We start from the raw sequence: 27,498 nt of genomic DNA on the forward strand, positions 1-27,498 counted from the left end.
CCGAGTCTTAGGGGCGAGGATCGACGACCCCTTGGCATCCCAGTTCGACCTTTTCATACATTCGATACGTCCCAAGGCATCGGACGACAGGAGCTCGGCAGGGGTGGAGGCTCCCAAAGGGCTTAATGTTGGACTCGCCAAGCTCGGCTCTCATCCTTCAACCCCGACACCATGATTCCCCCGAAGACGCCTAAAAAGTAACCATCCCCCGTTTAAATCGATTCAAAGGAGCCGGTTTGAGATCTCAAAATCGTAACTAGGAGATCGATCAAGGTCGACTCGGAGATCTCTTCTCCGAACTAGTCGTCCCCCAGGGGCGACTCCAGACGCGGGGGTGGCGTTCGATGATCCCTCGGGATCTCGGTTCGACCTTTCCTCGGATTCGTCTCGAGGTCTCAGACTGGCGGGAAAAGCTCCCACGGGTGTCGACACCCAGCCGGGGCTAATGGTCGACACGCCAGGGCGGCACTTCACCCTCAAATTCCCCATGTTGCAACCCCCGGCCGCCCTCCTCGAGATGGCGTCCCTCAGGCTGCCGGACTCCGAGGAGTTCGACGTCGATCCACGTCGTCGCCCTAATGGGAACAACGTCCTGACGACGACGAACCCTTTTGGAGGCAACGTCCTCCTCAAGATCAGGACCGATTTCAGGGACTTCCTCAACAACACCCTCGCGGAAGTCGCCACTGCCAGAAGCAACCCCACCGTTGGCGAACCCGGGGGTCTCTTCAATGCCAGCGAGAACAACAACCTCTCCATCGAGCAGGTTCCCGACAGACTTTATCGCCACAGCATTGCCATGTCTGCCGTCTACTGCATCGCCTACGTCCTCGTCTTCGTCGTCGGCCTTATCGGCAACAGCTTCGTCATCGCCGTCGTCTACCGGTCTCCTCGCATGCGCACCGTCACCAACTTCTTCATCGTCAACCTCGCCGTCGCCGACGTCCTCGTCATCGTCTTCTGTCTGCCTGCCACCCTCATGAGCAACATCTTCGTCCGTGAGTTATTTTCGTAGGATCTCCTAAATATTCCTAGGATATTCCCGGGTCTCCCGGATTTATGGGGAATTATTCCGGATGCTGACGGATCCGGACGCGGGGGCGCGAGAGGTTCACCAGGGCGACCGAGTTAGAGCAAAAAGGAAAATTTCCGGGATTCTGGGGCAGACGACTCCGGATAATGGACCCGGGGACTTTCACGGATGATAAATGGGGTTGAATGCACCGAGATCGGCGATTCGGGGAACGGGTGATTAAAGTTCATCTCTCCGAGGTATCTCTTCGGGAGATTGGGCAGCTATCCTCCCCGGCATCTTTACGTCCGGTTTCTCGGCCAATGCTGCTCCGCATGGAAAAGTGCTTCATAGGAATAATGTTCCTCACAGGGTGGGGAAGAAATTTCGTCCGAAGCATTTTCCGATAGCGCGGCTCGTTAAAACGGAATATCGTGTTTATCTCGCCGCGTAAAATCACAGCCAGGTCCTGCCGCTTATCACGGTCGCGCAGTAAACGGGATGGTCTTCGTGTCCCATCCGGAGGATTCTCGGAGGAACTTCAAGGCGAAATTCCGCGGATTTTTCCGCGCGGAACACTCGCCCTGGACTACGGGACGAGCCGAAACGACCTTACCTATTCACTGCACAGATTGAAGCTGCAATCTCCGGTGTCATCGCTTCGGATTTGTCCTTCCAGCTTTCCCCACTGTCTCGCGTTCTTCGGACGACCGAGCGCCGGCCGAATCGACTGGGATATTTCCTTATCCGAGATATCTAGCCATCGCCAGGGCCGCCCTTGAGATTCCTCCTCCTCCCCTCTCTCGCCCCCGCCTTTTCGACGATATATTCAAGTCTTTCCGGCGGGGGAAAAAAAAAAAAGAAGGAGCAGCTCGGGCACGGGGTGCACCAGAAATCGAAAAGAGAAAACCCATTTCCTTCTGTCACCAGTCGGGCCGCATTCTGCGCGCTCGGAAACGACGAGACGTACGAGGGTGTGGAAATAAAGGAAATTATAACGCGGGCGAAATCAATTTTACCCCATTATGGCGTTTCCTCGATCGGGGCCTGTCGAGTTTGGGGAAGTCCTTTGAATTCGGGGGAATATCACAGGAGAAGCGGATGCCAGGGGGCCGAAGGCCATTTCCGTCTGCCTTGACTCGAAAAGGGCGCCGCGACGGAGACGTCGAAAACGGCGATAACGGAGTTTCCAGCAAACCAAAGGGATCGCGAATAAACGAGTTAAGGGAAATAAATATCCCCGCCCCCGAGGGGGTATTTCCGTCCCTCTATTAATGGACTTATCGTTAGTCGTCCGTTTTATCGCGGCCATTTAATCGGGCGTTGATTGGTTCCTTCGACGGGGACGTGGAAAAAAATTAATAACGCTTCAAAAGGCTCGTCGGAGGATTTACTCGCATTCCATATGCAAGAGTCGAGTACACCGCTCTCGACTCTTCCAATTATTCTAACGAGGACCTCGCAAGATGAACGCATTTTCCCCTCGCTTTGGTCGTTTTAGCGTTTGCGGGTAATTTTTTTAAATTATGCAGATTCCACCCGGCAGCGAGACGTCCCTGCCGCGTAAATTGACTTTCCCATCAGGTTGTCTTTTTTTTTAATGGAATTCAAGGGTGGAAAGGCCTTTCTTATACCTTACCGATCGATGAGTCTTTATCGATTTGTCGGAAGGATTTTAGTTTTCCTCCCCAATATTCCCTGATAACCGAGTTCCGATAAGCCTCTAGCGAGAGCGCCCTAATCGGGCGAAAATCGCATGAGCCCTCGGTAATTCATCATGCGCAAGGTTTGCACGGTCTAGCGTCAAAATCGACTTTAGATTACCCCGTAAACGTATCAACGGGCGGATTTAAGATTAACGAGCTTAACATGCGCGAATCGGCCCGCGTTAATGCGGCTCCTCCCGAAAAAGCTGGCGATCTTGCCTCGGGTCAAGGGCGACTCCGAAAAGCTCCGATCGTGTCCTTCCGCGGCCACGCCGCGCGCGGATTAATTCCGCCGGGCAAGTAAATCTCGCAAGCTCCCGAAATCGAGGCGCCTTCGGAGTTCCCAAGGAACCGGGAATTAAGATCGACAGCCCTCGGAGTCAGCTGACTCCCTCCATTGGCCGGCTCGCCGCTAATTTCGCGACAAGTCCCTCGCAAATTACTCGGTCATATGACGGAGAGCAATTAGCATTCGAATGAGCCTTCCGACATCTCGACAAACACCCCGACCACGTGCCCAGGATTTATGTAAAACGCGTAGGAAATCGTGGCGACGAGTAAAATCGCTCTTGGTCTCATACACTTACTCTTGACATTACCCCCCTAGTAATGTCTCGTAATGTCTCGTCAGAAAATCATGAAAGGCAAAATATTTTCCTGGGACTCGAAAATCGACAATTACCGACACGCGTCATTGCATGATGCGAGGGCGACGCGGAATTGTTGGCGTCACCGAAGAGGCGCCTCTCGTGACTCGTCTCTCAAGAATTGCTTTGACATGCTAATTACCCGACGTCGATTGCACAGACGGCGGCTGAATTTTTTTTACGGCGGCGTTTTTTTTCCCCCGGGGAATTTCGAGTCGGATTAATGGCTCCCAGGAGTTCCGATAAACCCGGCAGCGATCGGCTTTATAGATGCACGGATTGGGCGATATAGCATTTATGAAATATTATTGACGGCCCGGGGTGTATGATTTACCGGAGTAGAGGGATTGATGGGGTGCGGCGCGGGTAATTTATTAATTTCTTTCTTTTTCGGGGACTCCTGAAAAGGGGACATTTTTACGTCTGGCGTGGTGTCAACAGCGGAAGTAGCCAGGAGTAGCCTTGGCCTTGAATCCTTGCCATGTCTGCGAGGGCATCCTGGTATTGGATTACTTTTCAGGGCCGCCAGAGCATCTGGATTTGCATCCTTTCGTTTACATTCCTCCACGTTCCGCGTGGACATTCTTGGGAAAAATGGCCGGAGATCCGAAGAGTTCTTGCGAAAGCGTCCATTAATGCGAGGGTACTGCCGCAGTAAAGCTCGAAGAGATAAAAATTGATAAGGATAAATTATAATAAAAATTAAAATATAATTCATGAGATTTTTGACAGGTCAGACTTTGGCGTCCCCTCGCTAGAAATGGATTGTCGCGTCCAAAATGGCGAGCAACCGCGACAAGGGCATCGACGTGCAAAGCGTGTTTCACGGCGCGTAATAAAAGTAGTCTGCGAAGGTAGTTGGCACTTTGTCGTGGCCGTTACAAATTGCCTTAACAAAATGCGAGTCTTCTTAGAAACCGAGGCTTCATTTATCAAGGCCTCCACCCCTAGAGGATGCCATGGACCTTTAGCCGTCCTACGGCTATGCCAGATTTAAGGGGTACGTTCCGAGGCGCCGGTAAATCAGCCACAAACTCGATTCTACGTATAAATCCCCCCTCGACCCGCCCACTCCCCGCAAACACAATTTTCCAGTGCATAATAAATAATATCGCTGACCAAAAGACTCTAAATATGGATCCGCCTCGACATAGCACAAGACACCTACTCCATGGTAAATTCACGTGAAATATCGGCTCTGTCACCCCCGCGAAATAAGTATCTCGGGGATCCCATTATTCGTGTCATTCAAAGGGTTCCACCCGCGAGGATTGATCGATTGCGTTCGATTACCGGTGAATATATTCCCGGGATTAATTATCGATCGCCCCACGCTCACGTCTATCGCGAACGGAGGGTGTCGCATGGAATTCTTTTTTTTTTTTACCTTTAGCCACCCGAGGGATCCTCCCAGAAAAGGGAGGAATAAAAATGGCATCCGGAGACGTTATTAAAAAATACCCGCATGTATATTTATTTAATTATTTATTTTATAGTAAATCGAAAAAATTTTCGGAGTTGGATGTCGCACGGCAGAAAATAAATCATCTGCTTTGGGGAGGTGAGAAATGATATGGCGAAGGATAGGGAACGTCGCACCCTCGTGGGGTGGCATGTCGTGGGACCGGAAGTTCCAGTGGGTTTCCGGGACGCGGGGGAGATCGCACCCCCATGGAGCGGGTCGGAGGTCGGCGTTCTTCGGGAGTGCCGAAGGGGCGCAGGTGAGGAAGGGGATGCAGGTGGGGTGGGCGTAGTATCGAGTGCGCTGCCACGGGGTGAATGCCCCTAGGTGACCGCGTCCCGACGCCCGGCATCCTCCCTTCGCCGCCCTCCTTCGGGAACTATCCCTCGGAAACTGGGGCTCGGTCGTCGTTCCCCGCCTGGCGTTTTCATCCCCCTCGACCGGGTCCCTCCGTAATTCCATCACGTTTTCACCTTCGTCTTTAGCGACTTCTGTTGGAAGCTGTTGCTCCCTCGCAGCTGCCCAGGAATCGTATTTCAGCGACTTCGAAACTCAGCCAGGGTGGTTTCGATTGCTAGGGGATGATCCTACCCCCTCCTCGAAAGGGTGCGCGTGAACATGGGAATTCCTCCCTTAGCTCGAACCTTTTAATCGAAATCATTTTCCGAAAAAGGCACTCGCGTTGTTTCTCACGGGGTGGGCTTCCTGGGGGTTGATGACAATTTCCAGCAATTTCCGGGGAAAAGGGGGAAACGATCGATGGGAGGTCAATGAAGATCGCCGAAAATCCTGACGTTTGATAGGGTGGAACCGACGTGGATGGTTTATGGAGAGTTTATAGAGTTATCGCCTCGGATAAAAACACACCCTTGGCGAAAATCGTCCTTTCCACCCTCGGGCGCCTCCGTAATTCCATCACGTCCTTTCTTAAGTGACTTCCGCCGGAGCTGTTGCTTTCTCGAGGATGTCGATCGGTTGGGGATCGTTTCCTGGGAGTCGTATTTCGACGACTTCGAGTTCTCCCTGGGAATTCGGGGCTGCAAGGATACCCCTAGGGGAGAAAAAGAAGATAGTCGGCTCGAAACATCCCCTAGGAGTCCTCAAAAAAAATCTTTCAGACGAGTTAATTTTTTGTCCATCTCTAAGTTGGGGGAAAACGGAGACGATTCGTTTCGAGCCTCTTTTGCGTCCTCGAATCATGTACAGGTGCAAGAACACGTGCACGAGTCATACTCTTGTACCTGTGCTTACGCACGACGGCTTGTCATGTGCACCTGTTATTTCAGCTGCAACGTCGAAAATATTTGAGCCGAGGCCAACTATGTAAATGTTATTGTTGACCGTCGATGTACCCGAAAACCGTGCAAACGAAAGAGACACCTTGTTTGGACACCTCATCGTCAGCTCCCCTCGGCCAGAAATTCATGTTTGCCGGCGAGTCCGTCTTCGTCATTTTTTGCACACTCTCTTCAGGGTCGACTCGCGTACGCGGCTTTCGAGGAGACTGAGTAAAGGCTGGGAAAAGAAAAAATTGCCATTTGCATTTTGGGAAGGGAGATGGCATCTTCGGGTAAGCGGATAACCTCGTTACCGCGGCACGTGTGGACTGCGTCCGGGATAAGAGGCTTATCACCGTGGCGCACTTCCTCCTCCTAAGTGAGACGTTTGTATAATTAATACCTCGGTTGATTACCTCGGGTTTGCCGATCGATGACTGGCCTCGATCGATCCGGATCAACGAGTAGCACCCACAGTTACAATTACGCAGGGCACTGAGTGCCGTTTGGGCATCGCGACTGCAATTCCGTTAACGACGCAACCGGTACCCCGTTAACGACGCAACTAGTAGTCGCTCTCATTACCACCTAACGCGCGAGTACACATAATTTCGAGCCGGGGTCTGCACAGCGGAGCATACTTTGCTATTCACCGAATGTCATTCGGATTCGGTAGCGCGAGTGCACTTACGGTGCAGCCGGCCGGGTTTCGGGGGGATCCGAATTTCAATAAATCATTGGTAATTACATGAACCCGGGTACCAAGTGTCCCAAGGAAGAACCAGAGCGCCGGCAACGGCTGCGGGAAATTTAAACGACCCCGTCGAGTCGGTTCCTCCGCTTTGCGGAGGTCCGACCGGTGTAAATGTACATCAGTCGTTAAATTCGCATCGGGCTGCATAATGTCCCCGAATGTCCATTAAATGTCTTAACGGTCTGCAGCAGCCAATGCGAACGGTCCTCGACTAATTGCGAGCGTTTAATAGAAATTTAAAGAACAGCGCGCACACCTCCGACCTGAACCAAATAGAGCCAGATAACCTGTATTCGTGTCAAGGCGAACGAGGGCAACACTCTCACCTGACCCACATTGGCCGATCGCAACCCCTCCTGGCGTTGCAACCCCCGACACCGACCCCGGCACCCACCTCGGCACCCACCCCTCCGCCCACCTCTGCCCACCTCTGCCCACCTCTGCCCACCTCCACCCACCTCCACCCACCTCGCGCCGTGCATGCCCCGGCTGCCGACCCAACCCCGACCCACCCCCGATGCAACCGAGATTCTACGAATCGCGAAATCGACAGGGCATTTCAATTATGCTCCTCGCGGCTGCACTTTTTCCACCCGAACGGTCACGAGTAAACCTTATCAACCCAGGGAGCGATATGAAAAAATTGCGATTTTGCAAACGGGCAGATTGGACCGAGACCTGAGCTTTGTTGGTGAAAGGGGATTTTTTGGATTTTTCTGATGTTTTTTAGAGACGAATCGTAACGAGTTCCACGTGTGTTATCCGGGGGGTAAGTTCGGGATGTGTGCACGAGGTATAATGGAACTCGAATGCAACCCCCTGGGCCGATCCCATTGTTCCCAGCTCCAATTGTCGAGACACGGCCGCCATTGTTCTTAGGATTGCCGCGATTCGTTCCGTCGTTGCATTCGCAGGTTTGGGGGAAGGGAAAGAAGTTATGCAAACGGGGTAATGTGAGGCCGTTGGATCCGGTGTTATCTTTGCCTAATGACAATTGAAATCGTAACTAGACGCCCTCTAACGGGGTTACGTCCCCCTGGGTAACGTTAATCAGGGTTATCGAGTATGACAAGTACACTCACACCTGGGTTGGCTGTTTGTTCAATTATCGTCACCCTTATTTCCGGCTTCCTCGCGGAAGGACTTTGCTCCATTTCGACGTAATCCCTGCTGGCATTGCATCTGGAAATCCGCGACCGTCTCTGTCTCGAGCGCATTTTAGGTCAAATTTATCGACAGGTGTAGCCTATCGGAAATGTCGCGCCTGCACCCTCCCACGCACCCAAGGATGCATTTTTAGTGCAAGTCCTTTACCCTAAAAATAATCCCGCAATGATCTCCCCCGAATTGTTTCTTGTAATTTTTGAAGCAACAATATATATTTATTTCGGTCAACTAATCGTTTTTCCGAGTTGTCCACGTTCTCAGGGGGCAACGCCTCGGGATGCACCCCGTTGGCTCGCATTATGCCGACGCTTCCGAGAGCAGGGATCTGCCTGACGGTAATAAACGCGGTATCGGGCATCGGAATGGAAGGAATGGGAGTAAGGAGGCGGCATCAGCTCGCTCGAATAGTGCAGCGATATGGAAGCGATGCCCCGGGTGGGAGGAGGTGGGTGGTGGGTGGTGGCGGGCGAAACGTTATATAGTGTCTACAGGTAAACTAACTGGGTCAGCGTCCCACTTGATGGGGTTGAGGTTAGGGTGGTCACCAGGGCGGCCCGGCAGGGGCACGTTCACCTGAGAGCGCCGCCACCCACCTGCCGGCCACCCAGGAGGCGTCCTTGAACTATCGGACCCATCGCCGGGGTGTCCTCTTTTCGCCTCCAACCCCTTGATTTAAAGGGGTCGAGCAAAGATACCGCCGATCGCCAAAATGCCTCCTTAAAAATTGATGCCCCAACGTGGGGGAGGAGGGCTGCAGGGGGCGGAATATCCGCAGAACGGGTGCAGGCTTTCCTTGGAAAATGGCACCGTGAAAACCACCCTGGACGATAAGGGTTTCGGAAAATGTCCCTTGATAAATTTTAGGGGTCCTTAAAATTCCGGACGGAAGGGCCTGGGGGTGGTTTTTCGCTCGGGGGGTGCAGGTTTAGATGGCATCGATTTTCTTAGGGCTGCCGCGCCCTTGTGACCCGGAAGGGCCGAGTGTTCGCCGACGCGATCGCGGGTTTAATTTAATCGGCTATGCTGCACTCGTGGGGGCGTAAAGCGTGGGAAAGGACGCGACTGAAATTCCGAGGGTGAACTTGCTCCGCGACAGGGGCGAGGCGGGGTCGAGAGCTTTACGGAAGGCCGGCTGAAAACGCCGAAGGTGGAAGGTGGAAGCCAGAAGCCAGAAGGTTGGCAGATAGGTAGGCAGGAACAGACGTGGCCCAGTTCAGACTTGGTCCGTCCAAGGTCGCTCCTCGTGAGAAGATAATTACGCATCTGGGTCACAGACGGATACCGGCCTCGGTCGCGGACTGCACCTGCACCTATATGTGCATTCGAGGGGGACCGATGCAACTTTAACCCACCTCCACTCGTACCTTCGACCCGACTCCACGACCGCCAACTTTTAAGGTCCCCGGAGGTTACTTCCGGGATTAGGCTCTTCGAATAGCTCATCGTGCGGAAAAGAGTGCAAATGCAGGCTGCACTCGTGATCAGACTCTTGAGTTCCCTTTGTACTTCCCCAACCTTGGCATTGATCCTCTCCCGATACCGCGTGACACCTAAAAATTGAATAAAAGGGTATTAGAAAATATTAGAAAAATTCCTTGTCGATGCAGTCTACAATTTTCAGTCTACACGAAACCGCCGAAGGACAAGGACTATCCTCGTCTCCTCGCCTAATAGGGTCATTCGAATCGGCTCGGCCGTTTCTCACGATTCCCGAAACAGAGAACGGAGGAAATTTCGGAACGAATCTCCGGCGAAGCCGTGCTATCAATTTCCCGGGTTTCCGCAGGACCGCAAGCCCTGGCATTGGCATTGGTTCCCGTCCGAAAGCTCGGCGCAACATATGCACCATGGACAGCCCGGTCAAGGGTGAATTCTAATTTACGAGTAGGCCGTCGACGTCGAGGTCGATAGGTTTTTCGGGAATTTCAGGGACTGGCCGATCGGCCGTGTCGACTCGTCCCCGGGCTGATGTTTCAATTAGAGCACCGCGGCAGGTGCGATCGGTAACGTTGTAACACTCGTCGGCTTGTAATTCCAGGAGGAACAGGATCATCCGAAAAAGTTACACCCTCCGGACATGTCCCGCCGTTTTCGAGGGGTGGCTCGACAAGGAGTGCCCGTGTAACGTCGACCGGAACCCAGGGATAGTCGGAACGCGTTATCAGGGTTCAAAATGACATCCTGGCCGACGAGGTCCGTCTTATCGCAATCCTTGTCATTTCTGAGGAGCCCCTCGCACTCGACCGTAATTCCCGTCCCAATTGTCGGGGGCGGTTCCTTTCATCCTGGGGTAATTATTTGTTTAGATGCCTCCGGCGTGCCGACCTTCGAGTTCCGCGATGCAAGAGAGTCGCTTCCAGCGGAGTAATTCCAACAATTGGTGGCGGTGAATTTCACGTGGTCGCGTCGATCGAGAAGCGGGACCGGGTCGATTTCTACCCCAAATTCCGGAAATATTTCCCCCGGCACAAGGTCCCCACAGAGAGCGCACCCAGGTGACCGAATAAATGCCCAGGGGTGGTAGTCGCGCGATGCATCGAATTTCTTGGGGCTCGTCCTCGAGGCGTGACATTTCGAAAGGTCCCTTTTGCCAATGCCGAGCGGAAAGTGCGAAATCAGGTCGAACATCGGAGATAGCCTAAATACTTGGAGGTGCACAAGGTCCCGGGTAGGCTTGAGAGGGAATAAACGCACTTAGACGTATAAGGTCGAGGGAATCGGCGCCATGACGCATCGGTAGAATTTCTCGGGGTGCGAACGATTGTCCGGGGTTGATGGGAATCCTCGCGGCAGCCCTCGGGACCCCGTCCTATTCTTCGCCTCGCCATTGGTCCGGACTCACTTGTGGAGCTCTACTCCAGGGGTAGAGGGCAGTGGGACACCTGTACAGTACCGGTATCCAGGTCATGCATCTCGGCCACTTGTACTAGGTCACTACCTCTCTGCTGCACCCCGTCACCTCTCTGACCCAATGCAGCCCGACCAATCACCGCGGGCCGGTTAAAAGCGCCAATACGTGGATTTCTACGGACCCGATAATAAGGAATTCCCCCCAGAGATGGGGCATTTTCGGCACCCAGGACCCCCCAAAACACTCCCTCGAAGATAACCCACAAGAGCCCTCCACCCTCCTCCTCTCGATTCAAGGTCGCCTCCTCTTTTCTCGCCTTTTTCCCGGTAATCCCGAAGAGCTCGAGACGTGCCCTCGGAAGTAATTAGCAGGGAATTAATTTCGGGGATGGCCTGGACCCGGGGCCCCCTCGCGGGGGATGAAGTCGGTTTCGAGGCGTCTCGTTAGAATTCTCGAAAAGTCGCTTTAATTTCCCCGGAAAAGCCGGGAAGAGCTTCGAGTTCGGAGCCCCAGGTTCGAGCTGCCGAGCCCACGGGACCTTGAAGCCTTCGAAACCAGGGCAGTGTCCTCGAGGAGGGTTCGCGCGCATGCCCATATAGTATACGCCTCTCGTACGGGTAAGCCGGGTTGCCCTACATCGGAGCTTTGCCGGCGACCGCAGCGCCGCCACCGGGCGGCCGGCGAGCTGCCGCTCCCCCTTCCTACCACCCCTCTATCGCGCTTTTCATATTCCCCGGTTATTGGAACAAGTGACTCTTCCGACACCTTCGATTGTAATCGAAGCTGCCGCGGCCGTTCCCGGGCACGAATCTCTGCCTTCGAGCCTTCTCTCTCTCTCTTTTTAATATTTCTCCCTTTCTCTCTCTCTTTCTTCCTTTTTTTCTCTTTTTACCTGTACGCGTGCACTCCCACTCGTTAACGATCCGTCGAATTAGAGCCGGTCGTTACCTCATCGGCAGAAGGAGCTTAATCGCCCCCGACCGATTACGGATAATGCCCCTCGTGCAGTTAATCGTTTTACTGGTTAAAATACGCTTTTCTGGATCTGCCCTGATCGATGGGTAACTGCGATAAAAGAGAGAAAGAACAAATGTAGTTCATTAGCGGAGTTACCTACGATTATCGTACTTGCATCGGCTCGTTGGGGCTATTTCGAAGCCGCGTTCAGGGCTTTAATGGGGCCGAATTTATGGCCCTGCCGGAGATTGGATCTCTTAATATCCAGTATTTCCATATTTAACGTGTATTCGGCTCGATTATCCAGATGTCCGTAATTTCATTTCTGTCGATTAATTCGGATGATTTCGCCCCTTCGCATCGAAGCCCCCTTTCGGGGTGGATTTGTCGAGGGGTGACTACCGTGGCCATTTGTTGAAGCTTCAATTCGCGAATAATTCATTTTCATCGCTCTCCGATTTATCTATCATTTTCATTTATCTATTCAGGGCCAAGGGGAACCCTTTGACCGTTCTTTTAGCCAACGTCTGAGACCTCTCGAGGGTTTCGATTGACCAAAGAAACGGGAGCAACGAGCTGCTCAAAAAAAGAGCTCTCTTGATCTCTTAAACGCGGAGATTAGCGCTATCATCTAGTCCAGGTCAAGACATCCTCCGATAAGGGCAAAGTCTTCGACGGCTCTCCAGATTCTCACCCTTGCATCCCTTTGTTCTTTGACCATGCTCAACCCGACAGATCTGCATTTTCCAGACTCGCTTAAATGAATTCATCTCTCCTTGGAATAAATTATCAAATCTTTCACAGAAGTCCTTGTCGCGTGCGATCGTCGGGGTCGAATTTTTGTAGAAGGGGTTGGCTCAAAATAAGGGACTGGGGGTGAAGAGGTGCTCCAAATTTCAGACACGTAACGCAGAAATGCGTTTCTTCCGTGTCCGAGCCCTAAGACTGCTGCAATTTGACGAGTCATACCTTGACATGTATGAAGCGAGGTGTCGCAGCCTCGTAAGCTCGATTTAGTCCATTCAAGCCGAGGAGCCGGATTACAAATCGATGGAGGGTCGGACATTTCCGCGCTTTTTAGAAGGAGGTGGGCCATAACGCTTATCACGGGGCGAAGGGCTTCCACGAGGTTTCACGAGGGCGCGTAAAAAGGAGGAAAAGCGGAGTCGCTCGAAGGAGGAAATGGAGATTGATTTACGGAGGCAATCGCACTCGATCCATTTCGACGTAAGGTCTTTTCGGAGCTTTCACGCCGAGAAAGCACGGGGGTCGAATCCGCATGGCCGATAATTCGGCCTCTATTTTGGTAATTCCCTCCACGACACCGGAATAAAAACTGGGGCAAAGGGAGGCAGCTAACCCCTTTCCGCGACGCGTCAACCCGGCAGGTTTAAAAAATGCAATGGGGAAAAATAAACCCCCAAAAATCACCGAGGTCCATTACAGCTCCGTTAATTTCTCCGAGAGAGAGAGCGCGGGTCAGGATTCCTCCTCTTCCTCCGAGTTTATCAGCGTCCGAGGGAAGATAGCAAAATAGGACTGCCGACGAGAAGTACCCTTAATACCGAGATAGCCGTCTCTCGAGAGAAGCTCTTCCATCTCACGGCAGCTCGGAGGTTACGAGGAAGTAAGTCACGAGATCCTTTAATTGGACCACCGGAAATCGTCCTACGTGGGCCAAATAATTCGGGCTTGATTAGGATCCCCCTTCCGGTATAGGCTTTCATCCAGGACTCTCTGGATGCGACGCCAGCCTTAAGGACGAACCGCAGGACGTATCTCCCCAGGAGATGGGCCCAACTTAGCCTCTCCTCCAGATGTCCGAAAACGACGATACCCTTCCCGGTTTCAATTTCAACTTTCTCGCAAGCTGGCGGAATATTTCCAATCTCGTCCTTCCTCTCGGTAACGAGATGCCGAATGTTTAAACTAATTCCCAAGGTGGCATCGGTTCCACGGAGCTGGAATTAACTCGGATATTCTTCCAGCCAACTCCGGGTCGCTTATTTCTCCGGCGGATCTACATCAAAGCGAGGGTGCCCTCGACTGTTCGCTAAGATGCTTAAAAGTTCTCGAAGACACTTCGCGAGTCGCCTTCTGTCTCGCGGGAAAAAGGTTTCTCGTTCAGCGTATCGAAGTCGAAGCTGTATGACCCATTAGCTTCGGCAGCAGGAGCCGCCATCTTTGGTAGAGCTTTCCTTTTTCCAGTTTCCAGGATTCCCAATCGATTCCACCGATACTATCCTTCCGGTCTCCTGTACATTCAGAAGAGCGACCAAGTGGATGCAGATCCGAGATAAACGCGGAATAATTCCAGCTGAAATTCGGAGCCGAATTTCGGATAGCGCGACGCGTTAACGAGGCGACGATAAGCTCTTCCTTGGGATATCGAAGGGATCCACAAATCGGCGGACAGGTCTGTATTACGCGTACTTAGGGAGGACGGATCCGGCTCCTCCTTTCGAACGGGTTGCTTTCTAGGTCGGGGATTAGCAAGGTTCAGCCAGCCATGGGCCCTTTCCCTCGAAAGGGGAAAATCAGATTTCCCGCTCGCCATCTCCTCGGCAATTTGGACTTCGGTTCGAACACTCAAGGCCGGGATTAATTCGATCTCGGGCGCTGAAATTCTGTATAAGTTTATCTTGGAAGAGAGTTATGATCGAATTTTTATCTCGCCCAGAGGCGAGTCACCCCCGGCAGGAAATTCGCGTCTCTTCCTTTAGACAGCGACATTCCCTCTCGAGCACGACCCTGAGAGATCCTCCGGATGCTGGATAAGGCCTCTTTAGACCCCGTAATGAAATTCGCAGGGCTCACAAAGACCTGGTCCATCGCGGGCGCCGCCTCGTATCTGCCCGACTTATCTACAAAGGGCTACACGCGTTGTACATATATTATACGTTACACGTATACGTACCCGTGCATTCGATAATAGAATCTGGCGGGGAGATCGAAACGACCCCCTTTGTCGCCATGATGCTCGAGAATCGGCAGGACGTAGACTCTGGATCATAAGGATGCAGATGTCCTTTATGCCGGATGCTGCGATACGTGGACCAAAGGGCTGCAGACTCTCGACGCGACGTCCGATGGTATTTCGATACCTCGATATGTCGATATCTCCGCGGAGGGTGAAGGTCGAGGTGGCGGTTCGGCCGCATATGAAAAACCGGCGCAAAAAGCGACCGGTTATGTGCCAGACTCTGCACTTTACATATCAAAGGAGACTCGTATGATTACGAAACCGGCCATACGTGGATATGTAGATTCCCGTATCCAGTCCACGCGAGCTAGAAAATGCTATCTACCTCCCAGATCTGCACACTCTATCCAAACTGTCAAAGAGTGCGTCGAAACGAAAGTTAGTTGACGTTTCTCACGAGTCCAAGCGAGTGGGAAATGAGAAGAGAGAAATTCGTTTAAAAAATGCTGGACGGAATTTTCTCGGTCCAGATGGGAAACGCCCTCGGATCCGATACCCTGGCTCGAGATGGGATACTTTTTATAATTTGTTTTTTCTTTTTTTAACCGCTGGGAGGACCGATCAACGAAATCAAAGCCGGACGACTCGGAGCTCGGTGGAACTCCGTTGGGTTTAATCATTCCGGTGGAGTTGGCAATGTATTTCGGATGAAAGGTGGAGCTCGGGATAAGTTTTGGGAAACTTCGAGCCAGGACTCGGTCGTCGTCCTGTAATCGGCGATATTTGCCGCTTCCTTCGGCGGCCTCGTTCCTCTTTTTAAGGCCGTCGACGCCTTTCCCGAGATCGATGCACCGAGTCGAGGAAGGAGACTCTAGAAGAGATTTGACACTGTTTCCCACGTGGGATGCACCCGGGTGCATCGTGGGGGGGCAAGACGTCTCACCCGGGGGTAATAGGTCCCTTCACCCCGGCGGGCGTGACCAAGGCTTGCTCACGATCGGACACTTAGGGGATGATGACTCCGCTCCGAAGTGCATTGCTGACTTGACCGATGCACCGATTAGCCGAGAGGCGCGCCCTGGGCTAACCATGAAGAAGTCGCCGACCTGGCCTACTACTCGATGTGTGCTTGTCACTTATGCCCTATCTGACACAAAGGGGCACTTCAAAGGATTTAACGTATCGTCCGAGATCCCTCGATGTCGTCGACCTACATGCATATAGGGCGATATTGACTCGCCTTCGATCGGCTGGAAAATTGCGATCACCTATCCCGACCCTCGCTCGACCGAAATGAGATTTCCCTAAACCGACCCCGAAGAATAGCGAGGGGAAAAAATGATTCCGGAGGTCTTAAATGGCGCCGATCGAAAAGTCATGAATTATGCATTGCGGAGATATTCCGAAAGTGCGGAAAAACGAAGGAGCACTCGATGGACAAGGCCCTATTGTAATGCACTTCCGGGGGCTCTCCGCGGGCCACAATGGGCAAATTGCCTTAGGTCGTGTAAATTCCTATCTAGGGACTTTTATACCGCCATTGCCGCCACTTGGCTTTACCTTTGTACAAGGAATCGCTCTTCGGTTTTGGCCTATACCGCGCGCTCGGCCTTGACATGCTTCCGGAAACTTTATTCCTGCCGAATCCGCGAAATGCAATTCCAGTCTGCCGCATACGAAACCGCAGACTGATATGTGTACGTTTCGCGGCCGAGAGGTAAAATCCGATTTTATGAAAATCAATCCACAGCCGGGTCGCCCAATCGAATTCGAGGACCGAACTCAAGCTCCGGATACGGCGCTAACACTTTCCCCCGAACTTTATTAACGGAAAATTTGCTTATTTCGCTTTGACGAGATCTGCTCGAGATTTCGATAAGGCTCGAGACTTGAGGAGGGAATATCCGCGAATGCGGCTAGATCCTCGAGAGTTTACGTTACCTATACTATTACTGTTTCTGCGAAAGGGAGGATTGACGTGTGCACGAGAAAGCAAGGTCCCTGGAAACGATGTCAATATATGGAGGAATCCCTACGACGTGCCCTTGTTTTCGGCTCGTTATGGCAACATCATGGCCTGCACGACTATTTCTTCGTGCAAAGACAAGATCGCCGAGGTATCGGCTACCCAAGGCTTCCCCTTTCCCTTGCTAGTCGAAATTAATCTCCAACCTGAAGCTTACGTGCCCTTCGAGATATTCGTAGGCTTTACAGCTATCGTAAATGCCAATCCCTCTGTAGAAATTGTACAATTAAAAGTTTGAAGAATTTACTCATTGAAATTTCCAGCATAACGCATGCAATGCTCCTTGCCCCTTTCTGTAATCGCTGCATTTAATAAATTCAATATAAATAGGATTAATTTCTCCAAGCTCCGCGCATCTTCGGAATCGCAAGGACCTTTGTCGAAAAATCGTAATGCAAAACGCGTCCACTGAGTCTCGCAAAGAAAAAGGGGGGAAAAAAAAAATTTCATTGTTTTGGAGGATCCTCGCGATGGAGTTTCGCGGGGGGCCTCATTCCAGGGCAGAATCGGGGAAGATGGCCATTCTCGTTGATCGTAAAATAATTAAGGGCCACTTTAGGATGGCTCGGGGAACACTTAAACTCGGATAGCCATCTCGAATGGCCATTTCCATTCGCCGCCTTTCCCCTCTCTTTTTCTCCCGCTCCTCCTGTTTATACTTTTCTCTTTCCCTCGGTTCCCTCTCCACTTTCCAGCCTCTCGCTCTTTGTCGAGGTATCCCAGTTCCCCTTTTACTCCTTTGACTGTCCCGAACTCCTCCCTCGAATTCCCGCAGGGGACGGTGACCCCGACATAACCCGGTAAACATTTACAGAACTGCCAATTCCTTTTTATCATGCCGGAAATGTCTCGAGACACTTGTATCGAGGTAACCACTCCCCTGCTCGCCCTTTTCACCGTAAGGTAAAAATTGCATCGAGGACGTTTACACGCCTTAGAGAAGTGGAGGCATAATTCATCGTCGAAGCGATTGCGCATGGAGAGAATTCGGGCTGGCAGAAAATTGGAAAGCTCCTCTAAATTCGTTATCAAAAAGTACCCCGTCTTATCGGCTGGCGTTTATCGCCGGGTAATTGCCGGCTTAGCTGAATTTATGAACCGAGACCGGTGGGCAAAATGAAGTGCAAGGAGAAAATCTCGATTAATATTCGCGTATAACACCTTTCGTGTATAACATTACCGTAAGTGACACGAATTTGTGTAAGCTCCGAGACACACTACGGATTATGAAAGGCTCGGGATTACGTATTCATTCGAATAATTACATGCTTAACGCTCGATCGATGATTGGGATTACCTTTCTATGGAGCAGGTGCCCTTCACTTCGCCCAACTTCTCTGTAGCGCGATCCGATCCTAAAGGCGAGGCTATACTTCTTGCACTTCTGCATACCTGCATTTTTATCAGCCCTTTGCCCTATGGATCCGCCGTTTCCTGAAAATAATGGAGAACTTTTTATTTCAGCTTGGGTCCTGGGCTGGTTCATGTGTAAAACGGTCCCCTACATCCAAGGAGTCTCCGTGGCTGCATCGGTGTACAGCCTCGTCGCTGTGTCGTTAGACAGGTAAGAGACACCTGACTTTAATTTCATTCCTTCCAAATTAAGGATCTAGAATTTTTCTCAGGCCAATTTTCGAACGCTTCATGACGGGTGTTTGGAGGAGGGATTTTTTTTAGCTCCAACTTCGAGATGTGCAATATGCCCGCGAGGCGGTACTTAGAAGACCCTGGATGTATGCAGTCTGTAGAGACATACGTGCTCGGAAGTTTCGCCCGAAGATTCCGAGATGTTACGGAATATTTGCGGAAGAGGAGAGCTCCTTGTGCGCGAACTTCGGGGCGTATAAGCATGTTCATAGAAAGAGGGTTCAGTGCACGCAGAAAAAGGACGCCGCGGAATGAACGTCCCCGTCGTTTGGAAGCATTCGCACGATAACCGTAAAATCCAGCCGAATACCCCGTCGTAAAATCTTATGAACGTAAAGTCATTTAGATGACGTACGACTTCTCGGGGCCGCCGTATCCGCGAAATGCCGGCTTTTTTTTTTTTTCGTCCGCGATCGCTCTTTCGCCTCTCCGGCCACTTTTATCTCGTAAGTGCACTTGTTCCGATAGCGCGTCTGAGCCGAGTCGATGAAATATTTCCAGCTGGCAGACGCAGGGTCCTCGAGGTAGATTTTTCGCGGATCTGTAAAGAAGTCCTGCGCATATTCTCGGATTTAATTTCTCTTTAAATAGTCCGACGTCTGAAAGGAGATTTATCCCAACCGGTTCGTTGTGCCGCTTGATTTTGTACTTGCACGCCAGGCCACGATTTTCGCGATGGCGGTTGCACAAGACAGCCTTACCGGGCACGCCCAAATGTGTAATTACTTCTATTCCCCGTTTATAATCCCGGTATTACACAAAGATTCTATCTGCGCCCCTTTACCGGGGAGCGTGCAGTTTACGGGCAATATGCAAAGAGGCGATATCTGATCGCAGCTTCGGTGGCAGCGTTCTTCGTCTCGAGCCAACCCTTATTCCCTGGCCCAGGAATACATTTCACCCCTTCCCTGTGACTGGCAGTTGTTAATCAACTGCAATGATTAAACCTCCAGGGTTCTAGGAAAAACCTGGGAAGAATAGAAAAATCGAAAGCTAATAACGCTCGGTTTTTCGCCGAGCGCGGTTGTGCAATGAACCGCGGGCTAAAAAAATGAATTATCCGCTAATCATATTAATAACACCCTGCCGCGATTCACGCCCAGTCACTTATCGAGCGTAATTGCCAAGACTGAATAGGCATTAAAAAGAGGCAAGACTAATTACCGAGTCATGCGCCGATTTTCCACACCCAATGTTATTCAGTTAAGGGCAATGCTCGGCATTACGTAAAATAGCCTGTTGCCTTAAGTCGGGTCGGATATGTATGCCGGTGAAGTTGTTCGCTATCCGATTAGCATCGCGAGGGTCTTTTACCTCTTTGATTGCGTTTCTCGCGTTTACTGCGTCGGTTTTCGACCCCCTGGAGGAACGGCCAAGAGCCATGACACCTTCCGAGCCGAACTCCAAGGATCGATCGTGATGAATGAGCGGCTTCCTGAATGAAAGGACAAATTCCGTAGTCATTGTTGTCGGGATTATGCGCATTACGAGTGCGGCGAGCCAGTTATCGTAATACTAAACTCACCTTCATGCTCGAATTACCTTTACCCGGCACTTATCCATGCCTAAGTGATTTCAGAGCCGCCGTCATTCGATCCACTTCCTGTACGGCGAGGAACTTTTCTCGTAAATTAAAACGTATCGGATTTACCGAATTTTTCCTTCGGGTCCCCGCCTTGAGGCGGCTCGGAAAAGGAGTGAAAAAAAAACCGCGGACAAACCGCAGAGACCGCCGCGGTGCTCCGAGAAAATTTCCCTTTTTTAATTTCCGGGGGGAGGGCCCGGAATGAAATACTGCTTTTTAACGCGCGTTTCACGGCGATGCGCGTTACGCATGGAGCTGTAAACGCTAATGGCTTAATAAAACGAGTTATGAACGCCACGGGGAGGGAAGACAAACCTCCTAGCCGTGTCAAAAATAACGCGAACATTAAGTACCGAGAGAATTCCTGTACCTTGGAGGGACTTTCGTCTCAGGAATCTCCTTTGTGGGGGCCTCGAGTCGGAGCACTTGCTCGAGTACCGAGAGGTACCTTCGTGGCAATTTCAATTTCATTAATCCGCCGTCGTTAGCGAGGCTTCGCGTACTCTAATGCAGAACTCGCATGTACTCCAGTTAGGTCGATCCTAGGAAAGACACCCACGTGTCGGGATTTCATAACAAAGCCTCGCATATTTCCAGGAGGTGAATGCATTCGGGATCCCTCCTGACAATGAACCTGCAGTTTCGTCGATCCGCGGGAACTGTCCACTTTTTTTTTTTTCTTGACCCTACAAAGTCAAATTTTTCATTAACTCCGCATATGAATGTTCCCAGTATCCATGTGGCAAAAAGTTACCAGAGATGAAAGGAGTCCATTGTCTGCCGAAACTTCGTCTCGTAGTGGAGGGTGTCGGGCGGTTTGACATTCCGAGGGAATTGCGCCTCCTTTGTTTCTGGAAAAGTAAAAATAAATTCTTTAATTTTCTCCCCCTGGAGTTGGTGGAGTTTATCCGGTGGTTTGGAGACGGGAACGAGGGATGATGCCTTTTTAGCATAATGCCCGGCAATTTGACTAAATTAGAAGGGAGATGAACAGTGCAATGTTCGGCTCGATAAAAATCGCCGGCTCTTGGTAAATCGATCTCGAAGCAAGGGTTGAAAGCCAAGGTAATTGCGAAACGCGTTACTCTAGATTGCCAGAGCAGGGGATTGGTCAGACCTTGTGACGTTCTAACCGAGTCCTGTAAATTATTGGTCGTTCGATCCCCCACCTTTTATCAGCGGGCTGACTCAAGCGTACTCGATATGTCGTCAGCCCGTTTATTGGCCCACGTGACCAAATTTCCTTACGCAGCGCGATAGAATTTTTAATTTCGGATTTCGTATAAAACGGCGGTGGTTCACTGTGGAAGCATAAGCTTACTAGCCCTCAAGCAGTAAACCAATCAACCAATCAACATGTTCAAGCTGGTAAGACGAAGCAGCCATTTTATATTTTCGCTAAACCTCGCTATTAACATTTCGCTCCTATAAGAGATTTTTGCACAATTTAAATCGCCCATTCCTAACAAAATTGTACCCAACGGTAGATGCCCTGAAGAGGCAAGAGCTAATTACGAAATTCCCTTAACAATGATATACAAGGAATACTTTTATATAATTTCTCTAAGAGACGATGAGATTTCGGGACCGCTCTTAACATATGATTCATGGGAACAATTTTCATATTTTGGTCCATTTTCGGGGAATTTTTTATCCGCCACTCAAAATTCGATTTCCAATTTTCACGACTCCCCATTTTCGAGATTACTTTCGAATCGCAAGTGAAACCAGTGGAGCGTGCATATTGTTAGCCAACACCTGGTTGGCGAATAAAATGCAGAGCCCACGGCTCGAAGGCCAGTAAGACGGAATGCAGTTTAGCATTTTTCCGAGATGCAGGTCCAGCCAGACCCGGTCTTTGAGCCGTTCTCATGCAATTAGACATTTTTCGAGGAACCAGGCTTTCACTTCGAGCACGATTCGAAAAGTCGAAGAGCTATTGTCGGTACCCAGCCAAACCGTGGAACAAAATCCCCATCAAAAATCGAGTCCGTCCCTCGCCACCCCCTAATGATTTTTCCTCCGTTTCCGGGAAATCTGGGAAATCGCGATCACGGTTGCCGATAGTAAAAAGTCCACTCACCCGTAATCCTGAAAGCTCGCGCCACTCGGAGGATCCTCCTCAGGTTCTCGCCGAGCTGAAAAAGAGCTTTTCCCTTCCCAGCGAAAGCGTCTTATGTCCCAAAAATAGTCTTTCACGTGCTTCCCCTGCTCGAACACGGATGCTTTCCCGGGTATCCCTCTTTTGGGGAATAACAATAACGGAGATCCTCTTTACATTCGCCCATAAGTCACCACTTAGCGGGACAGGAGGGAGCTAACACTCCCAGAAATAGTGGCATTGATATTCACGCCTCACTCCTGGCTCTAGCCGGCACCACTTCTCCCACCCCGTCTGATTCCATGAAAAGAGAAAAGAAAATGAGTTACCGGGGAAATATGTGTAAATATGTGTAAATATGTGGAAGTTCTATATCACCCTTGCTTTCGAACAGGCTGTCCTCGCCGCCGTTTTGGCTGTGGCCGTTGCCGCTCCCGGAGGTCTGACCGGAGTGCCGTTCAGCTATGGCCACGGAGCCATCGTGGCTCCCAACGTCATCAGCCACGCTCCTGCAGTTGCAGCGCACGTCGTTGCACAGCCAGTTGCACCCATCGTCCACGCCGCCCCGATCGTGACCAGGACGGTCCTGCCGTCCCATGGCTCCCTCCTGTTGGGCGGTCATGGTCTGTCTCTCCACGGCTAGATCCCTAGTTTAGCTCCAAAATCGGCTCCCAAGAAACAACCCCCTTCCGCCCCACCCCCCGGGGGGTAACCAGCCCACCCGGGACCAAGGAAAAATTCACACCCGAAGACCGAAGCAGCAAGTCTCGATAACCCATCGCAAGCATCGACCCCAAGACGTCATCTCCGAAATTTCTCATCGTCACCCCTGCCCGACCTTCTCGATCGTCGACACCCAAAACCCACTACTCATACGGATTTTAATAAATTTTTATTACAAATTCAACCTATCTGCGTATCTCTTTGGCTCCCACATCGATCCCTGAGAATGTACGGGGTTGCTCCGTGGGGGGATGAAGAACCGAAGTGTTCTGGACCTGGCATCGGATGCTGGATCCAGGTCCGGAAGAGGGCGAGATCTTGGACTGTCTCCTTCTGGTCCGAGTTGGGCGCGTAAAACCCGGGGTGGCGGATTTTCTTGAGTTTCCAGCCGATGGACTCTCGAAGGGATGAATCTAGGCGACATGGAAGAGCAACTTCTTCGATAAAAGTTGGCCGCATCTCCTCGCTCGGCGGAAGGCCTTTGAAGGGGCAATCGATCGACTCGGGCGAATCGATCATCCATGACCTGGGCTAGGCAGCCGAGGGCCGTTCCACCTGCAGACCCCGGGTAATCCGCTCGCCCCGAAGACGTAACAACCAAACGGCATGTAACGGTGGGTCTGGTACACCGAAAGAAGTGCACCATCATCGATTCGAAGGCACGCGAACCTGGCCTAGAAAAGTTCGTTAGGGCGCCGGTGTCGTCCGTGAACTGCATACCACATTTTCTACGGCTTGGCGCATAAGTGGCGCGACCTGATCGCGGTTTAAGCCCTGGACCTACGAGACCTTCTTCGGGATGTATTATTCAAACCTTAGGGCCCACTCCACCCGTGGTTTTAGTCCTGGCATTTGTTGCGACCGTCTCTTCTACTCTGCTCATCTGCAATTCAACGCAGGACGTTCGGCTCCAATTGTCGGACCCGGGGATGTGGTCCCGAATTGCAATCCTTTAACGTTATTCAATGGAGACGATGTCCGGTCTCCTGGAGCGGTGACTCCAGAAGGAAGCTCCGGTACCCGGTATCTCTGTCGAGGGGGAAAATTAGATTAAAAAATGTTCCTTCGGAGCGGATCGAGTGTCAACCGCTCCCTTTCCTTCGGAGACGTTTACGTGTCTCCGCGACAAGTATCGGTCGATACGAGTCATTATGTCATTGCATAATGAAGTCGCCTCGAATCCGAGCTCGCTCCTGGCGTGCGTCGTTTAATTATCTCTAACCGAGTGGAAACGGCCGGGCATCATTTTTAAACCGCGAAAGCGGTGCATTCTATTCTTGCCGCGCGTCCACCGAACCGTGACGCACCGGTCAATTTCGAAACAGCGAATGTACATTTATTCCCTGTGTACCACGCACATTATTGCCACGCAAGAATAACTGGTTACATTGGGAGCGCGTATTGCGCAAATTTCTACCAGTTTTAACGGCCCTAGCTGGACTCCGACATCGTTTTTACATGCTATCTTAAAGAGCAGAGTTTACTACACGAAACTCGATTACAGTCATTAGAGGTATCGCATTCTCGATGCAACCTTACACAGACGTACCGAGTAACTCGATGTGTGCAATAAATACAATTTTTAGATTAACCGCTGTCGCAACTAATTCGGGGGCTGAGAGTGTTATCAGGCCAAGAGTACCATTCCCGATCGGCAATCGCTTAAAAATAATTGCAAGGCACGCGTAAACCACACCGTTGATGTAGTGCTAATGACGTTAGATCGATTAATCGATCTAGCGATATGGAGAACGGAATGGGTCGACCTGGCCGCTCCCAATCCTATAGGGTCGAGAGAAAAGGGGAAATGTCAGGAGTACAATGAATTTTATCCCACTTGTCGATTTATGCAATTAAGCAATGTTCTCCTGGACGTACTCTGAGCATTTCTGGGACTTTCGTTTGCAGGTTCCTGGCGATCTGGTGGCCCCTGAAGTGCCAGATCACGAAGCGTCGAGCCCGGCTGATGATCGTGGTGATCTGGTTCATCGCGTTGACGACGACATCTCCGTGGCTTCTGTTCTTCGACCTGGTGGCGATCTACGGGGACGAGCCAGACCTCAGGCTGTGCCTCGAGAAGTGGCCTCGACCAGAGGACGGATCCCTCTTCTTCCTGATCGGCAACCTCATGCTCTGCTACGTCCTGCCGATGATCCTGATCTCCCTCTGCTACATCCTGATCTGGATCAAGGTGTGGCGACGACACATCCCAACGGATACCAAGGATGCCCAGATGGAGCGGATCCAGCAGAAGTCCAAAGTAAAGGTCGTCAAGATGCTGGTCGTCGTCGTGGTGCTCTTTGTGTTGTCTTGGCTGCCTCTCTACATCATCTTCGCGAGGATCAAACTGGGTGGCGACATCGCCGAGTGGGAGGACGAGTTGTTGCCGATCGCTACTCCGATCGCCCAGTGGCTCGGCTCCAGCAATTCCTGCATCAACCCCATCCTCTACGCCTTCTTCAACAAGAAGTACCGCCGCGGCTTCATGGCCATCCTAAAAAGCGGCCGCTGCTGCGGGAAACTCCGCTACTACGAGACCGTCGCCATCATGTCCTCCTCCACCAGCATGAGGAAGTCCTCCTATTACGTGAACAACAACTCCTCCACGAGAAGGGCGTGCCATGGACCTCCGGTCCACCAAGACAGCAACGTCTCCTACATATTCAACCACACCGGCGTTTAAGCGGCTCCCGCGAATGGTCTCAAAGGCTGGATTGGTATCAACTCTCGAAAGGCCTCAACGCCTCGATTGGAGTCCGCGGACTCGAAGTCGAAGTCGAGGTTGGCTGCCCAGACGGGCTCGGAGCCGTTTGCCAGCTGGTCCGAGATTATGGGTCACTCGTGATCGCAACGCTTGTTACTCGGACTGGCGACGCGACACCGGAAGGTCTCAAGACTGCCGGGATGCTGGATGACGTCTCGAGTCTTCTTGCTGATCGGGTCCGGACAGATCCGACGTGCGGACTCTACACCTTGACGACCAAGAATGAAATTGTCGAGCGTTCCCACGACTTTCCTGCGACTTGGTCGAGCTGGACGAACTGTTGGGATTTTTCCGCCGACCGGCTCGTTGCCGTCATTTGCCGATGTAAAGATCGCATCGCTCGCTGATACGGTGTTATCGATGTCAGCTGATCCGGGCACTCGGGTCGTGCCATTTGTAGGAATCTCAGCCACGTTGCAAGTGGCACGAGGCGAGTCCTGAGACCCGTAATTGTTGTGTTAGCGGGGATCCGTGCTTTCTGTATATTGGCAAATCTGTTTGCGGTCCTTTTAGCGACACCCTCGGGGAGCAAGAAAGCGGGGGCGTGGAGTCGGGAGGATCCGGGAAAGCGGGTGGTGGAACCACTTTTGGGGTCCATGATCGCAGCCGAAATGTTGGTTTTGCTGGACCGGCTTTCTCTCGACTTCTCCGTTCTGGAAATAGAAGGCTGGTTTATGAAAGAGGAAGGAGAGCTTGCGGTATTCGGTGTGAGTGCGAGACGAGAGAAAATGCGTGAATGAATTCCTAAGGGGTAAGCACGATAGCATTCGTAAGGGTTCAGAACGTCTCTTGACGTTTCTTGGTGATATACATATGTTGTGAAGTAATGTTTAACTGGTATTTCAATAGACGTGGGTCCACGTTGGACGCTGGCGGAGATATGTTAAGGTACATCTAACGTTTACTTTGAAGGGACAATTCTTGCTATGTTTAGTCATGATTGCCGATAGCGATGCTGATTACTGGTAACGAGTGTGCTTTATGAAGTTCGATTCGAGAGTGCGTATCACTAAGGCTCGGTTAATCGATTTCTCAGTCAACTAAGGGTTCGCCATTGTTTCCATTCCGACGATACTGCCCCTTAAATATTTTTTTCAATTTTATAAACTTTCCGTAGATCGCGCGTCGCAGCTCATTTTCCTTGCGATAGGTTCGACATAGTTCGAGACAATAAATTCATAAGCTAATTGTTATATGCTATGATTTTCGGTGTCGCTTATTTTAAGTTGTACGGAAGATCCTGTATCTTACCGATGAATAACCTAATCCCAATTTTTTATTAACGCGCGAAATCCCTCGAGTCATCGAATTTAATTCCAAAACTTGTACGTCGCTACCCTATGCGTTTGCTTTGACATTTATTTATCGAACCCTCGATGCCTTACCGATTAACTCAGACGTACACCTTAGAATTCCGGCAGGATGGAGCCGAATAATAATTTCATCACCTTCTCTTGTGTGTTAATTATAAATTTATTGATTTTGCCCACCGCTGGGAAGTGCGCGCGAGGAAGACGAACACGAAGGAATAAATACCGTCCAAGGAATTGAAGAGAATTTCTTTGATCGATCGCTTATCGAGTAATCCATAGAAATAATTTAACGAAAGCTATCCGAACCCATCTTATTCAGATCTCTATGTTACCCTCATCTCCTTATTAGTTATCCTCGCGATATCAGAGAGAATTTTCCGAACCGAGTTTAACGATGGATGGGTACTCTAAGGTGCGTCTGAATTGATCGGCCTTACCTCCCAGAGGATGTACTTTTTTCTACCCACCTTTACACCCACTTTATACATTCTTCATAAAGTAAGTTTAACGGCATGAAAATCTAGTAATCGGCGCTCGTCTACCTCACGTCCTTTTCGGAGCTTTAGGAGACTTTCCGTTCCTC

At 51.1% G+C, this 27,498-nt stretch overlaps 2 protein-coding genes across 2 annotated transcripts; both read left to right on the plus strand.

Moving 5' to 3' along the window:
* Positions 1-487: 487 nt before the first annotated feature.
* Positions 488-25,826, plus strand: LOC105701139 (neuropeptide SIFamide receptor). The gene is made up of 3 exons (XM_012427585.2): positions 488-998; positions 18,247-18,346; positions 24,747-25,826. Exons 1-3 carry the CDS (start codon positions 488-490, stop codon positions 25,519-25,521), a joined length of 1,386 nt encoding a protein of 461 aa, XP_012283008.2. The 3' UTR covers positions 25,522-25,826.
* LOC105701140 lies at positions 21,326-22,976 on the plus strand. The gene is made up of 2 exons (XM_012427586.2): positions 21,326-21,382; positions 22,510-22,976. The coding sequence occupies exons 1-2, from the start codon at positions 21,371-21,373 to the stop codon at positions 22,756-22,758; spliced, it is 261 nt and encodes an 86-aa protein (XP_012283009.1). The 5' UTR covers positions 21,326-21,370; the 3' UTR covers positions 22,759-22,976.
* Positions 25,827-27,498: the final 1,672 nt, after the last annotated feature.

Source organism: Orussus abietinus, unplaced genomic scaffold, assembly GCF_000612105.2.
Source record: "Orussus abietinus isolate OABI.00-Male unplaced genomic scaffold, Oabi_2.0 scaffold5, whole genome shotgun sequence".
Lineage (NCBI taxonomy): Eukaryota > Metazoa > Arthropoda > Insecta > Hymenoptera > Orussidae > Orussus > Orussus abietinus.